At 43.7% G+C, this 13,827-nt stretch overlaps 1 protein-coding gene across 1 annotated transcript in view; it reads right to left on the bottom strand.

Moving 5' to 3' along the window:
• Positions 1-5,423: 5,423 nt before the first annotated feature.
• Positions 5,424-13,827, bottom strand: part of LOC144891230 (uncharacterized) — a 151,301-nt gene continuing 142,897 nt past the window's right edge. Inside the window, exons 10-11 of the mRNA XM_078773619.1 lie at positions 9,450-9,741; positions 5,424-5,745 (exon numbers count right to left, since the gene is read on the bottom strand). Coding sequence (XP_078629745.1) covers positions 5,648-5,745; positions 9,450-9,741 — 390 coding nt within the window. The 3' untranslated portion in view covers positions 5,424-5,647. The remainder of the gene's footprint in view (positions 5,746-9,449; positions 9,742-13,827) is intronic.

The raw sequence follows: 13,827 nt of genomic DNA on the forward strand, positions 1-13,827 counted from the left end.
CGGCGGCGTTATATATCATTAGCGCTATACGACAGAGATACTGTACGTGCACGGCAAGATAACCACGTGACCGGAGCCCACCTGGCGGCATAAACTCAAAATAACCGAAATGCGAAAACTAAAATGCAGCGCTATACTACGACAGAGATACTGTACGTGCACGGCAAGATAACCACGTGACCGGGTGGCGAAAGCTCGTAACTCGGATCTCGGCTCGCATCTCAAAGCAATAAACTGCCAGAGTGACGGCTCTGTATCTCGAAAAACTCGTAAGTTGGGGCACTCGTAAGTCGAGGTTCCACTGTGTATATATATATATATATATATATATATATATATATATATATATATATATATATATATATATATATATATATATATATATATACATATACATATACATATATATATATATATATATATATATATATATTATATATATATAATATTATATATATTATATATATATATATACACACAACATACAAATATATATAGTGTTATGTTTGCGGGGGTAGTGAAATGTAGTCAGGTAGATTTGTGTCGGTATCATGCTCTGACTGTCATGAAGAAGAAGAACCACCACCATGTAATAAGTAGAAGACCTGTTTTACCGGGTGTCGGATAAGTGGTATATCTATCCCCGTCACGAGGAGGCGGGGCATGTTAACTAGCTTAGGGCATAATGATAAATTATCCCTTGTACGTCTTACCCATGGTGATTTATCCTTTGTCCCTTATGGCACCACCATAGGCACTAGTTAGAATATCCCATTAAACCACACATAACAATAAAAACAACCGGAAGCCAGACATCAACACCAAGGGCCAACAATCCTGCCTGGCAGGCACACATCGCTCAGGCAGGCCGAGAGCCACGCCCAGAAGGACAGTGATTGGGCGGGAGTTGACCAACAGGAAGGCGTGGGTAAGAAGGGACTCGCTGATTGGCCAGGGTGGAGCAAGAAGGCACTCATCGATTGGTGAAAGAAGGGTGAGCAAGAAGCGGCACGCTGACGGGTGGAGAGCTGAGCAGGCAGTGGTGCCTGCGGGCTGATTGGTTGAGAAGCGCCAATGACGTCATGATCCGACGTTAAAAGAACCCTGGGACCGATATTTTCTCTCTTGCCTTCCTCTTGCCCTCTCTTCTTCTCGCTCTTGTTTTGTTGCCCTCGACGACCTCTTGCTCCCTTGCTTCTTCTCCCTCGCATGATTGTGCTTGGACCGACCGTGTTCAGAGACACATAGTCTGGCCGCTACATTTGTTTAAATAAGTCGTAATGTAATCGTAATGAGTCGTAAGTCGTAATGAGTCCTGTCGGTGGAGTCAGCCGTCGTAATGACATCATAGACGTAATGACGGACCGACACAAAACTGCTACGACTTTAATATATAGAAGATGATATATTTAACCTCCAGTAACTTTGCAGTCACGACAAAGGGATTAGTGTTACGATTAGATTTAATATAATATTAACGTGACGTTATCATTATGAAAATGACATTACGATAAAAAGCCGAGGGTAATTCCTTACTTCCGCGTTATTAGTTCCGCACACCGCTTATCATCGATTCATGAACCATACACCACTTTAATCTATACACCATGCAATAACAAAAAGGGATTGCAGTGTTACGATTATATTTACTATATGATTAGTATTAACGCTATTATTATTAGGCTAACCCCCGCTCTAGCAGGGAAAATGGCCTTTAAAATGCATGTTGTTGTTGTTGTTGCTATTATTATTATTATTATTACTACTACGAAAAGAACACTACTGTATTAAGAAACCTGGGCTAATTTGTCTGAAGCAGCGCGCTGACTCGATTCATGAACCATACACCACTTTAATCTATACACCATGCAATAACAAAAAGGGATTGCAGTGTTACGATTATATTTACTATATGATTAGTATTAACGCTATTATTATTATTAGGCTAACCCCCGCTCTAGCAGGGAAAAGGGCCTTTAAAATGCATGTTGTTGTTGTTGTTGCTATTATTATTATTATTATTATTATTACTACTACGAAAAGAACACTACTGTATTAAGAAACCTGGGCTAATTTGTCTGAAGCAGCCTGAAGGTGAGGCATGAAGGCATCAAGCCTAAGGCCGATACATACTGTGTCGTTGGAAGACCCGTAACGTCTATGCTTTCGATATTTAATAATAATAATACATTTATTTTATATAGCGCTTTTCAAGGAGCCCAAAGGCGCTTTGACAGAGTACAAAAAAACAAGTGCAAAAAGACAAAAATCAATCGGTAAATAATCAAAGCAAACGGAAGGAGAAGGAGAAGAGATAGTCAGGGGTTAAATGCTGTGGGTTAAATGTTGAATGCAGTGTTGAACAGGTGGGTCTTGAGTGATGTTTTGAATGTGGTGAGTGAGGAGTCTCTGATGGTGTGAGGTAGTGAGTTCCAGAGGGTGGGAGCAGCGATGGAGAAGGCCCTGTCCCCCCAGGATCTGAATTTGGTCCGCATGGGGGGGGGGGTCAGGAGGTTGGTACCAGCAGAGCGGAGGTTGCGGGTGGGAGTGTGTCTGGAGAGGAGGTCAGTAAGGTAGGATGGGGCAGGGTTATGGAGGGCTTTATAGGTCAAGAGGAGGATTTTGTACTGGATTCTCTGGGGGATGGGGAGCCAGTGAAGCTTGTAAAGGACAGGGGTGATGTGGTCACGGGTCCGGGAATGGGTGAGTAGACGGGCAGCGGAGTTCTGAATGTATTGGAGTTTATTGGTGATTATTGAGGGCGAATCAAAGAGGCTGTTGCAGTAGTCAAGACGGGAGGTGATGAAGGCGTGGATGAGGGTTTCTGCAGCCGTGGAGGAGAGGGATGGACGGAGACTGGTGATGCTTTTCAGGTGAAAGAAGGCCGTCTTTGTGATCTGTTTAGTGTATTTGTCGCAGGAGAGGGTTTGGTCAAAGATGATGCCAATATTCCGGATGTGAGGGGAGGTGGATACTGGGAAACCGTCGATGTTGAGGGCAAAGTTATGGGTGGATTTGGTGAGCGTTTTTGGGCCAATGATGATTATTTCAGATTTATCATAGTTAAGTTTGAGGAAGTTGATTTGAAGCCAGGTTTTTATTTCAGTGATGCAGTTTGTCAGGATAGAGTGGGTGGCGGTGGAGATGGACTTGGTGGAGATGAAAAGCTGGATGTCATCGGCGAAGCAGTGGAATTGGAGACCATGACGGCGGATTAAGTGACCAAGGGGGGACAGGTACAGGATGAAGAGGAGGGGGCCAATAACTGAACCTTGGGGGACACCTTGGGGGAGGGGAGCAGTGGGGGATTTGCAGTTATTGATGGAGATGAACTGGTGTCTGTCAGAGAGGTATGATTTGATCCAAGAGAGGGCAGTGCCGGTAATGTTAAAGGTGGTTTCAAGTCGGGTGAGGAGGATGGTGTGATTGATGGTGTCAAAGGCGGCGCTGAGGTCGAGGAGGATGAGAATGTTGAGGTTACCAGCGTCAGAGTAGAGGAGAAGGTCGTTGGTGATTTTGAGGAGAGCAGTTTCAGTACTGTGGTTGGAGAGGAATCCGGATTGGAATGTTTCATACAGGTTATTGGCAGAGAGGTGATGTTTGAGTTGAGTGGCTACAGCGCGTTCCAAAACTTTTGACAGAAAGGGTAGGTTGGAGATGGGTCTGAAGTTGTTTAGGGTGTCAGGTCATTCCTATGAGGAGTTCAGAGAGGTCAGTAGGGGAGACTGGGGAGAACTGAGACAGGGGTTGGCAGGATAAGGGGGGGCAGGTGGTTTGAGTCCAGGTTTTTTCAGAATGGGGGTAACAGCAGCAATTTTAAGGGATGGTGGGACGATGCCTGTAGACAGGGAGGAGTTTATTGTTGCAGTGATAAGTGGAGAGAGAGCAGGAAGGGAGGCCTTGACAAAGCTGGAGGGGATGGGGTCAAGAGTGCAGGTGGCAGTTTTCATTCCTATGAGGAGTTCAGAGAGGTCAGTAGGGGAGACTGGGGAGAACTGAGACAGGGGTTGGCAGGATAAGGGGGGGGCAGGTGGTTTGAGGGGGAGCAGGTACGGTGGTGGTTAAGCTGCTGTAGATGTTGTCAATTTTGCTTTGGAAGAATGAAAGGAAGGAGATGCAGTTGTCTACTGTGAATGACTGGGTGATCGTGTTCAGGGGGCTGAGGAGTTTGTTTATTGTAGAGAAGAGTGCTTTTGGGTTTCCAGAGCCAGAGTGGATAATTTGAGAGTAGTAGGCGGAGCGGGCGCGGGAGAGGGCATCTTTGTAGTGTTGTAGGTGGTCCTTGTAGGCTTGGGAGTGAATTGTGAGACCTGTTTTATTGCTGAGTCTTTCAAGTTGGCGAGCACGAGTTTTCATCAGGCGGAGTTCAGGGGTAAACCAGGGAGCAGAATGGGTGAAAGAAACTGTTTTGGTTTTTATAGGCGCAAGCTGGTCAAGGCAGGAGGAGAGAGTGTGGTTGTAGTAGTCAGTGAGGTCAGAAGGGGTGTGGAGGTCAACGAAGGGAGAAGTGGACATTTTTTCAGAGAGGGTGGATGAGAATGAGGTAGGTGAAAGAGCGTTTAGCTTACGGAAGTTGATAGTGCGATAATGCCTTGGTGCTGGGGTGGGGATGTTGATGGTCATAGTGATGGCTAAGTGGTCAGAGAGGGTGAGGTCGGAGCCAGAGAGATGGTGCAAAATTAATCCAGTAGAGCAGACAAGGTCCAGAATGTGACCACGGTTATGGGTAGGAAAGTTGACATGTTGAGTGAGGTTAAAGCAGGTGAGTAAATCAGTGAAGTCAGTGGTTATTGTGGAGTCAGTGGAGTCCATGTGGATATTGAAATCACCGAGGAGGAGGATTGAGGGGGAGAGGGAACATAGCTGGGTCAGAAAGTAGGAGAAATCACACAGGAATGATGGGTGTGGTTTGGGAGGGCGGTAGACGACAGCCATGACTAACTGTGTGTGACCAGAGAGTTTAAAAGCCAGGTGTTCAAATGATGGAGCAGATGAGATGGAGATGAGGTTGGTCTTGATGTCCTGTCGGTGAATTACGGCAATTCCACCACCTCGACCCTCCGAGCGTGGTTTATTGATGTAAGAATATCCATTGGGTGTGGTGAGGTTGAGTGAGAAGTAGTCCAGTGGTTGTTGCCAGGTTTCAGTGAGACAGAGAAAGTCCAGTTTATTTTCCAGAATGTAGTCGTTCAGGATGAGGCTTTTGTTGTGGAGGGACCGGGTATTGAACAGGGTGAGCTTGATGTTGCTTTGTACGGTGGGGATGAACTCAGGTGATTTAGCCAGGGTTTGTAGACAGGAGGTGCGATCATGTGCGTTGCTGTGACCAGGTGCGCTGGGACGATGAGTGGGAGTGCGCTGAGCCGACCAGAGTACGGGAATGAAGTGACCTGTTTGTAAGTAAACAAACTTATGACCGGAGCCTCTATGAATGTATCTAGGTCGTCGCAGGAGTCCGTGGTATTCGATTGCAGAGATGCATGATGGGGTGGAGTGAGTATTGAGCAGAAGAAGCCTTGCGGCGGAGTACCTTAGAGCCATGCCAGGCAGGAGCGAAGGGACGAGTAAGAGGCCAAGGTCGAGGAGGACGAGTAGGCCTTGCCGCAGCGGCAAACGACCGCAGCCGCTAATCAAGATAGCAAAGGCCTCAGCGGCAAACGACCGCAGCCGCAAGCCAAGACAACAAAGGCCGCAGCGGCAAACAGCCACAGCCGCAAACAACGGCCACAAACAACGGGACCGGGCCTGAGGAAACAGTGGAAGAGCCGGGCAGGCGAAGCCAGGAGCAGAGCCGGGACCGAGTAGAGAGCAGACCCAACGGCCAAAAAGCCGCCACGACCACCAGAAAAGCAGACTATGTACAATGACCCAGTCGGAGAAGGAGAAGCGGCGAACAAATAACGCCAGCGTCCTCTCCAGACCGGACCGGAAGCGGATTATTTGATGGTCATTTTAACAATTGGTTTGTTTGAGTTTCACACTGATTGAAAAACTTATAGGTAGAGCATGGTGATTGTGATATATCACAGGTTCGATGACATATTCAGCCTGAACGGCATATGAATCAAAATGGCAGTATGTGGAGTCAGCCGTCGTATGCGGTAATCACATCACAAATGTAATCACATCACATCACCCCTGTCATGTGACCAGATCCTCAGTTCTGATTGGTGTACGTTTGTGAGGGACATACATACATACATACATACATACATACATACATACATACATACATACATACAGACAGACAGACAGACAAACATTGTTATAGACGGCTTTGCCGCACGGGCTACACTGTAAAAATTTGCGGACCATGTAAAAATTGCTGAAGGTCTTAATGGAACGTTTAATGAACTTTTTTATTTTGCAAATCAAAGCACACAACTCGTGCTTCAATATCGTAATCTTACCATTCTAATGTGATGATGTGCCTGCTTTTTTTTAGCAAACTAATGGAACGTCAGGTTTAATGTTGGTCAGCTTCAGTATTCATTCTGCTTCTGTATTTATCGTCAAAAAGGCCTTGATCTCCGTCGACAGAAAAAACTAAAAGTGTAGGGCAAGTACAGATATTCTCGATTGTTTAACGACCTTTATGGTGACCACCTTAATGAAGCTCAACGGCCTCAAAGTTATATCTATATCCACAGCCCACGCAACCTCATTTTGCTTAGCATTGATGGGCAACAATAGTTGAAACCTTTTCTGAATATCAATTATGCACTTCAAATATCTTATCGTTTTCAAAACAAAACTGCATTTAATTAAACAAGAGCCCTTTCACCATTTCAGCAATATTTAAAACTTTACAACAAAAAGTTTTAATCTCTGTGCATCAAAAAAATTGAAATTATGTGATGTCACAAAGAAAATCAACATCGGTTTGGATGACTGCATGCAACAATTGTCCACATCCGTGTGGAAAGCCAAAAATCAAATGTGGATTTAATGGTTCCAATGAAGTTTTATTCTACCCAAAGTGTGAGCTTACTTGTTTTCATGCTGCATGCAAATATAAACAAATAGTAATTTACATGCATAATAACAGAAGCAAACATGATGAATTTTTGACATGGTCCATACCTTCCATACTGATCTCTTCCCAGCTTATTTATACTTTCACCACTCCATTTTTACACCAACATAATCCCCCCAACCGTCTCCCGTTTTTTAGTTTTATCAATTTTATCCTCCCACACCCATTAATATATTAACAATATTTTTCTTCCTCTGCCAAACATCGTATTAACATGTACTATACCTTATCGTGACGTTTCATGGGGCACCCCTACTGGAAATAAAATATTATAAACGACAAACACTTACGATTACCTTTTTAAACAGTCGCTACAGCTGTTAAACACAAAACTGAAAGGAAGGAAACCTGAAATTTTTGAGGCATAATATACTTTTTGCATACTCCACAGACTAATGGAGCCGAGCCTAGATCTACTTTAATCTACGAGTACACCCGCACACTCCGGGAGCTACAGGAAGGGTCATTCCTCTTTGGGGTATATAGATTACAGTCGATCTATGGTCGGGTCTCAAGAACATTGGGTGTGTGTTCATTTACCAAGTTTATTGTGGAGAGATCGCCAAGTGGTTTAAGCATTCGAGCAAGCACTCCATTCAAAACCGTTAAGGAATGGCTGGCTTGGCAAGCGCTAGCTAGCTGCTTGGCAAATAGAGCACAACCCTGGCTTCCTCCCTTTCAGTTTCGTGTTAAACAGCAGGAGCGGGTTTCAAAAGGCCCCCACGAAAAACGCCAGAAAGGTCATGTTATTAACCCAACCCTTGTAGGATATAAAGAGTAGCGTAGATCTTCGCTCAGTAGAGTACCGTAGTACTGTAGATCTTCGTTCTGTAAACAAGCATTACGCCTAGGTCCCCCGTCGGTGAAGTGATGCGAGTTGACAAAGTGGAAGATGCAAGGCGGCCATCTTGGATTTTGACGTGGTGACCCAATTTTCAATAGCGTTCTCCCTTATGCGTAGGTACATCCACACACCAGATTAAAAGTTAGTAGTTCGTTTATTTTTCAAGATATTTCGTTCACAAGGTTCAGACATATATATATATATGGCGGTGGCAATCTTGGATTTTGACGTGGCGACCCAATTTTCAATAGCGTTCTTCCTTATGCATAGATACACCCACTCACCAGATTAGACGTTGGTACTTCGCTTATTTTTCAAGATATTCAGCTCACAAGGTTCAGACATACATGGCGGCGGCCATCTTGGATTTTGACATGGCGACCCAATTTTCAATAGGGTTCTTCCTTATGCCTAGATACACCCTCACACCAGATTAGAAGTTGGTACTTCGCTTATTTTTCAAGATATTCAGCTCACAAAGTTCAGACATACATGGCGGCGGCCATCTTGGATTTTGAAGTGGCGACCCAATTTTCAACAGGGTTCTTCCTTATGCCTAGATACACCCACACACCGGATTAGAAGTTGGTACTTCGCTTATTTTTCAAGATATTCCTCTCACAAGGTTCAGACATACATGGCGGTGGCCATCTTGGATTTTGACGTGGGTTGCACCCACACACCAAATTCGAATGCCGTCCTTCGTTTACGCAAGCACCCTCGCTCGCACGCACGCCCGCATGCTCGCTCGCACGCACGCACGGACGGAGGGGAAAACCATAGAACCCCTTTCGCTCCGCGGTGCGATGGGGGACAATAAAAATGACCTCAAGGATGTTGGCATTCCTCCAAATTTCTTTATTTAGTGTTATATTAGTGTTATAAATAGAATTAGCGACTGTTTAAAAAGCTAATCATACGTGTTTGTGGTTTATAATCTTTTTACTTCTGGTGGAGGCCGTTGGGCCGTTGCTCCCACGGAAACGCCATGATAAGGTATTTATAAATGTAGACTCGGCGTTTGTTCAAGGGTGAAAAACACCTTGGGGAGGTGGGATATTAATGGTATTAATATTGTTTTGTAATAACATTAATATTATGCTATTATCGGTTTGTTTTTTTTTTGAAGCGGCCTTGGAGAAACGCCATGATAAAGCTAACTTAATGATATACACCTCAACATGCAACCCCATTGATGGCAATGGCAGAGAAATCCCACTCAGGGGAGAAAACCCCCTTGGGGAGGGGGGCAAATGAACGCGCTACAACCTTCATTGTGTAACCCTTAGTCATCCTGTCAAGTTTGGTTGAGATTGGATAAGTAACAATGGAATGTATTGGCGTCAAAAATTCAGACAGACACCAAATGGCGTATTTTAGCATGATATACCCCAGAGAGGATAATAACATGACTCTTCCTGCTGCTCCTGTAGGGAGCAGGTGTATTAGTTATATAACAGATAGAAAGAAAAAAAAATCAGACAATCTTGAAAAGTTGTGTGTTACATCTCAGCAAGACACCACAGGTTGTATCATTCACAGATGAAAACTAAGATCCCAAAGCCTCACCTGCAGATGTGTGGATATGACCATTTTGTTGCTGGTCAACATGAGCTGATGGTTCATTCACATTGTCAGTTTTCTGGTCAAATGGCACATCAAGACCACAAGAGCCCGACAAAGATTGAGGCCCAACACAAGATGTAGATTCACGCCCACCCCCATAGACCACAGGCGTCTGTGAAGGCCAGCCAGGGACAGAGAATCCCTGTGTCCAGGCTGGGGTTTCAGCCCATTTCACCCACTGCAACAGGTCCTGTAGCCGCACCACTACCTTCTCCTCTACAGCAAGGACTTCATCCTGCAGGACAAAGGCAGTAATGAAGTACAGACTAAAAAATGCTTCCAATTTTAGTTATTTCATAAGCAGGTTTACAAGAAAAAAAAAATTAGTCATTTTTCATCATCACACAATAATGGAGCTACGATGTATGTATAAAAAATGTTTTTAATCCTGAAGTATGTATGTATGTGTTCATGTGTGCATGCATGCTTGCATGTATGTATGTAGCCAAAACTCCAGGGATTGCATTTTCCAAAAATTAAAATGAGCACATGACTTTCAGGAAACTGAGGCTAGAATGGAATTGTAAAGATATATGTGCACACAAAACAATTTAATTTGAAACTAATTAAATAATGCAACTATCACAGAACATGGTTATATGAGCTAAAAGAGAATATTTATGATATTTACAGGGACTTCCTGTTTTTACTACCCTTCGTAGACAAGCACTTTGGCAAGCAGTATTTAATATGGCATTTTATCTATCTATCTGTTATATATATATATTATATTATTATATCTATATATATAAAACACAGTTTGTGTGTGTGTGTGTGTGTGTGTGTGTGTGTGTGTGTGTGTGTGTGTGTGTGTGTGTGTGTGTGTGTGTGTGTGTGTGTGTGTGTGTGTGTGTGTGTGTGTGTGTGTGTAATGTTACCGATAGACTCCTAAACGGAGAGGCTTACGTGCTTGATATGTGACATAGACATGGCCATTGAGCGTGGGACGAACATGGCCGAACTCAAAATATTTGACGATCCATCTTTTTAATTCATATTTACCTCAGCGCATTTCAGCGCACGGAATCAACGGAATCAGAGCTGGTGGGCGCTGATTCTCTCAGAGCGATCACGTGATGACGCTATGACGCTAGGAACGCTATGACGCTATGAACGATATGACGCTATGAACGCTATGACGCTATGAAAAAAAAAATCGCTATGACGCTATGAAACGCTATGACGCTATGAAAAAAAAAATCGCTATGACGCTATGAAACGCTATGACGCTATGAACGCTATGACGCTATGAACGCTATGACGCTATGACGCTGTGAAAAAAAAATCGCTATGACGCTATGAACGCTATAAAGCTATGAAAAAAAAAATCGCTCGCTTTGCCAAGGGGCTCGCTCCCCCCCCTCCGTTCCCCTCCCCTCCCCCGCCCGGCAATGCCGGGTACTTCTGCTAGTATATATATAAAATAAAGTTTTTGTTTGTTTGTCTGCATGCACTAATCTCCTGAACGGTGAAAGATAGGAGGAAACCTCAAACAAAAAATGTCGGGAAGGGCCCCGGGAAGGTTATAGGCTGGGTGGCGAGGCCGGTCGAGGCCGCCTCAGCCAGGCTGGGCCCATTTCGCAATTAAAAGCTGAGCTGAATTATAGTAGTCAATCTTCTACGGCCGCGAGTAAAAGCTGAATTATAGAAGTAAATTCATTCAAAAAGAACCCGGGCAACGCCGGGTGCTTTCGGCTAGTATTCAATAAGGACATCATCAAATTATAATAGGACAGTTGCCCCCCTCCTCAACACTCAAACCTAAAAATGCAGGAATGTCAAAACCTTGATCTTCCATTGTCTTTATATTTCATTATTAACCTTATGCCAACACATGCAGAAATGAACTATTAAGCATTAAATCAATGAATTGTCATGAAATGTACTCTCTTGGGTTCCATCAATGCTGGTCACTGACTGCACATGTGATGTTTCTTAGTGTATTTGACACAATTGGATGCTTTGTAATCCAATTTATTAATATTTTGTGAAGTTGATAAATTGTTATAGATATTTTGTTGTCATACAAATACCAATACATTACAATAGGGTGCATATAATAATAGCACAACACAAAAGCAGTGACTTCTGACATTCATCGGGCAAACAGAGTTGTTGAAATGTCGTCAATGCTTCACTCTAAGCAAAGTTATATGAACTTGATTCAAGAGCAACTAATATTGGATCGAAAATGGTTTCCTGCTTGCTACTTTGTGTGTCCCAAAAATGAAACTCCAGCCTTCTATGACTCATGGTTTCAAGACAAGAGCCTTGTTGAACGATGTTGTGTTTAGACAACACACAAGTCCAAAACTCAGCTTCAGCATAACATCAACTGAAAGATATGTTGCCAGCTCACCTGCAACGTAGTTTAGGGGAGCTTATGGGATGGCGCTCTGTCCACCCGTCAGTCCGTAAACACTTGCAAGTTCTTCTCCGAAACCGCTGATGGGATTGCGACCAAACTTGGCTAAATTTATATTTGGTATGTTGCAACTCAAGTTTGTTCACTGCATTAAAAATCCCGGAGTCTAACCAGGTCTACAAGGGGTGAAAGTGGATCCAGGTTTCCCCCCAAAATAGGTAATTGCTTTCCTCTCAGAAACTATACATGCAATTCTGATGAAACTTGAACACAACCTTAATCGCCCGTATTGTACGAAAATTGGTTCCTGCCATTAAAAAAAAATAATAATAATACGAAAATATATATAAGAAATCTGGGTCTCAAGTGGTCTATGGGGTGAAGCCTTGTGTTGGCTTAGCGGTTAGGGTGCTGGCTTGGGATCCTAGGATCCTGGGTTGGAATCCCGGTCGATCGTGAATTAACGCCAGGGGGTTGACTCAGCCTATCATCCTTCCAATGTCGGCAAATTGAGTACCAGTTCACTGGTTCCCTGTGTGTTGCAAGAGGCGACCAACGGGTTGGCGGCAGGAAGGGCATCCGGCCATAAAACATTGCTTCAAAAAGTGGACCAAGGTGCCCAAAAAAGGCCAACCCCATGGCCTCTAAAGGTGGTTCAAATGGTCTATGGGGGGGTGGGGGGGGGGCGCTTGCCTCCCGAAATAGGTATTTGCTTTTTTCTCAGAACCTACAGCCTTCAACCTACAGCCCACAGCCTTCATCATCCGTGATGTACCAATGTTTGTTCAAGACATTGGAAAAATTGGGGTCTGAGAAGGTACACAGGGCGGGAGGAGGGGGGAGGGGAGGGGGGGATTGCTCCACAAGATAGGTATTTTTTATGTTTGTTTCAAGTCTTGTGATTATGTTAGTATGATTCTACATGCTGTCCTGTCTTCGAGCAAGCATTGAAATTGGTTTACAATTCCTTTAGTCAGTGCCATATACTGTTTATTGTACCAGCTAAGCACCAGGGGTATTGCCCCTATGTTTTTCATTCAGAAGGTGTCATAAAGATACCTTTCCCAAGGTGGTGAGGCAGGGTTTTCAAGCTGGACAAGCATACTTTGTTGTACACACTTAAGTCATGGTCCATAATGCTGCAATTTGAGCGTGGAGATGGGAACATTTTACGATTTAGACATTTTGATTATCTCATTTTATTTTATGGGGAAGGTATACAAAGGTTGTTTGGTAGTAAAACCTATCCTCCAATAAGCCATTATCTAATTGGACTTTAGGGTTTGATTGAACTGTGAAACATCACCTTCACCTCACAAATGAAATGAAATATTTCCAAACAGACCCTTTTCCCATCGAATCCACACATCTGATTACACACTGTCCATGCTGAACAGCGAGTAAATGAATGAGTGGTCAGTGGTGCCAATTTACCACTCCACCTTGCCACGTGTGCTCAAAGCACAAACAAAGAGGCAGTTTAAACTTTCCAGTGACTTGCTCTTTGGAAAAATGCCATAGACATAAGATGCATGCAATATATATACACACACACACACACACACACACACACACACACACACACACACACACACACACACACACACACACACACACACACACACACACACACACACACACACACACACACACACACACACACGGCTAATAGTCTTTGTCCCACACTGAAACAAACAGCCCTCAGAGAGAAAAAAATAATTAAGTAAAAGTTGCTTCAAATGAATTCAAAGCTATGGCAAATTCAAATTTTTTCAATCACACACACAAAAAAAAATTGAACCAAGGCGGTGTATAGGCAACAGACCGCTGCCTTGATCACCCCAGATATTTAAAAAAAAAATTTTTGCTGTTAAGAAATATACAAACCTCCATTTTAGCCCTTGTAATCAGCACAATAATAAAAGGCACCTTCTTAAATTGTGGTATTTTTACCAA

This window comes from Myxine glutinosa, chromosome 3 (assembly GCF_964187855.1).
Source record: "Myxine glutinosa chromosome 3, kmMyxGlut1.1, whole genome shotgun sequence".
Classification (NCBI taxonomy): Eukaryota; Metazoa; Chordata; class Myxini; order Myxiniformes; family Myxinidae; genus Myxine; species Myxine glutinosa.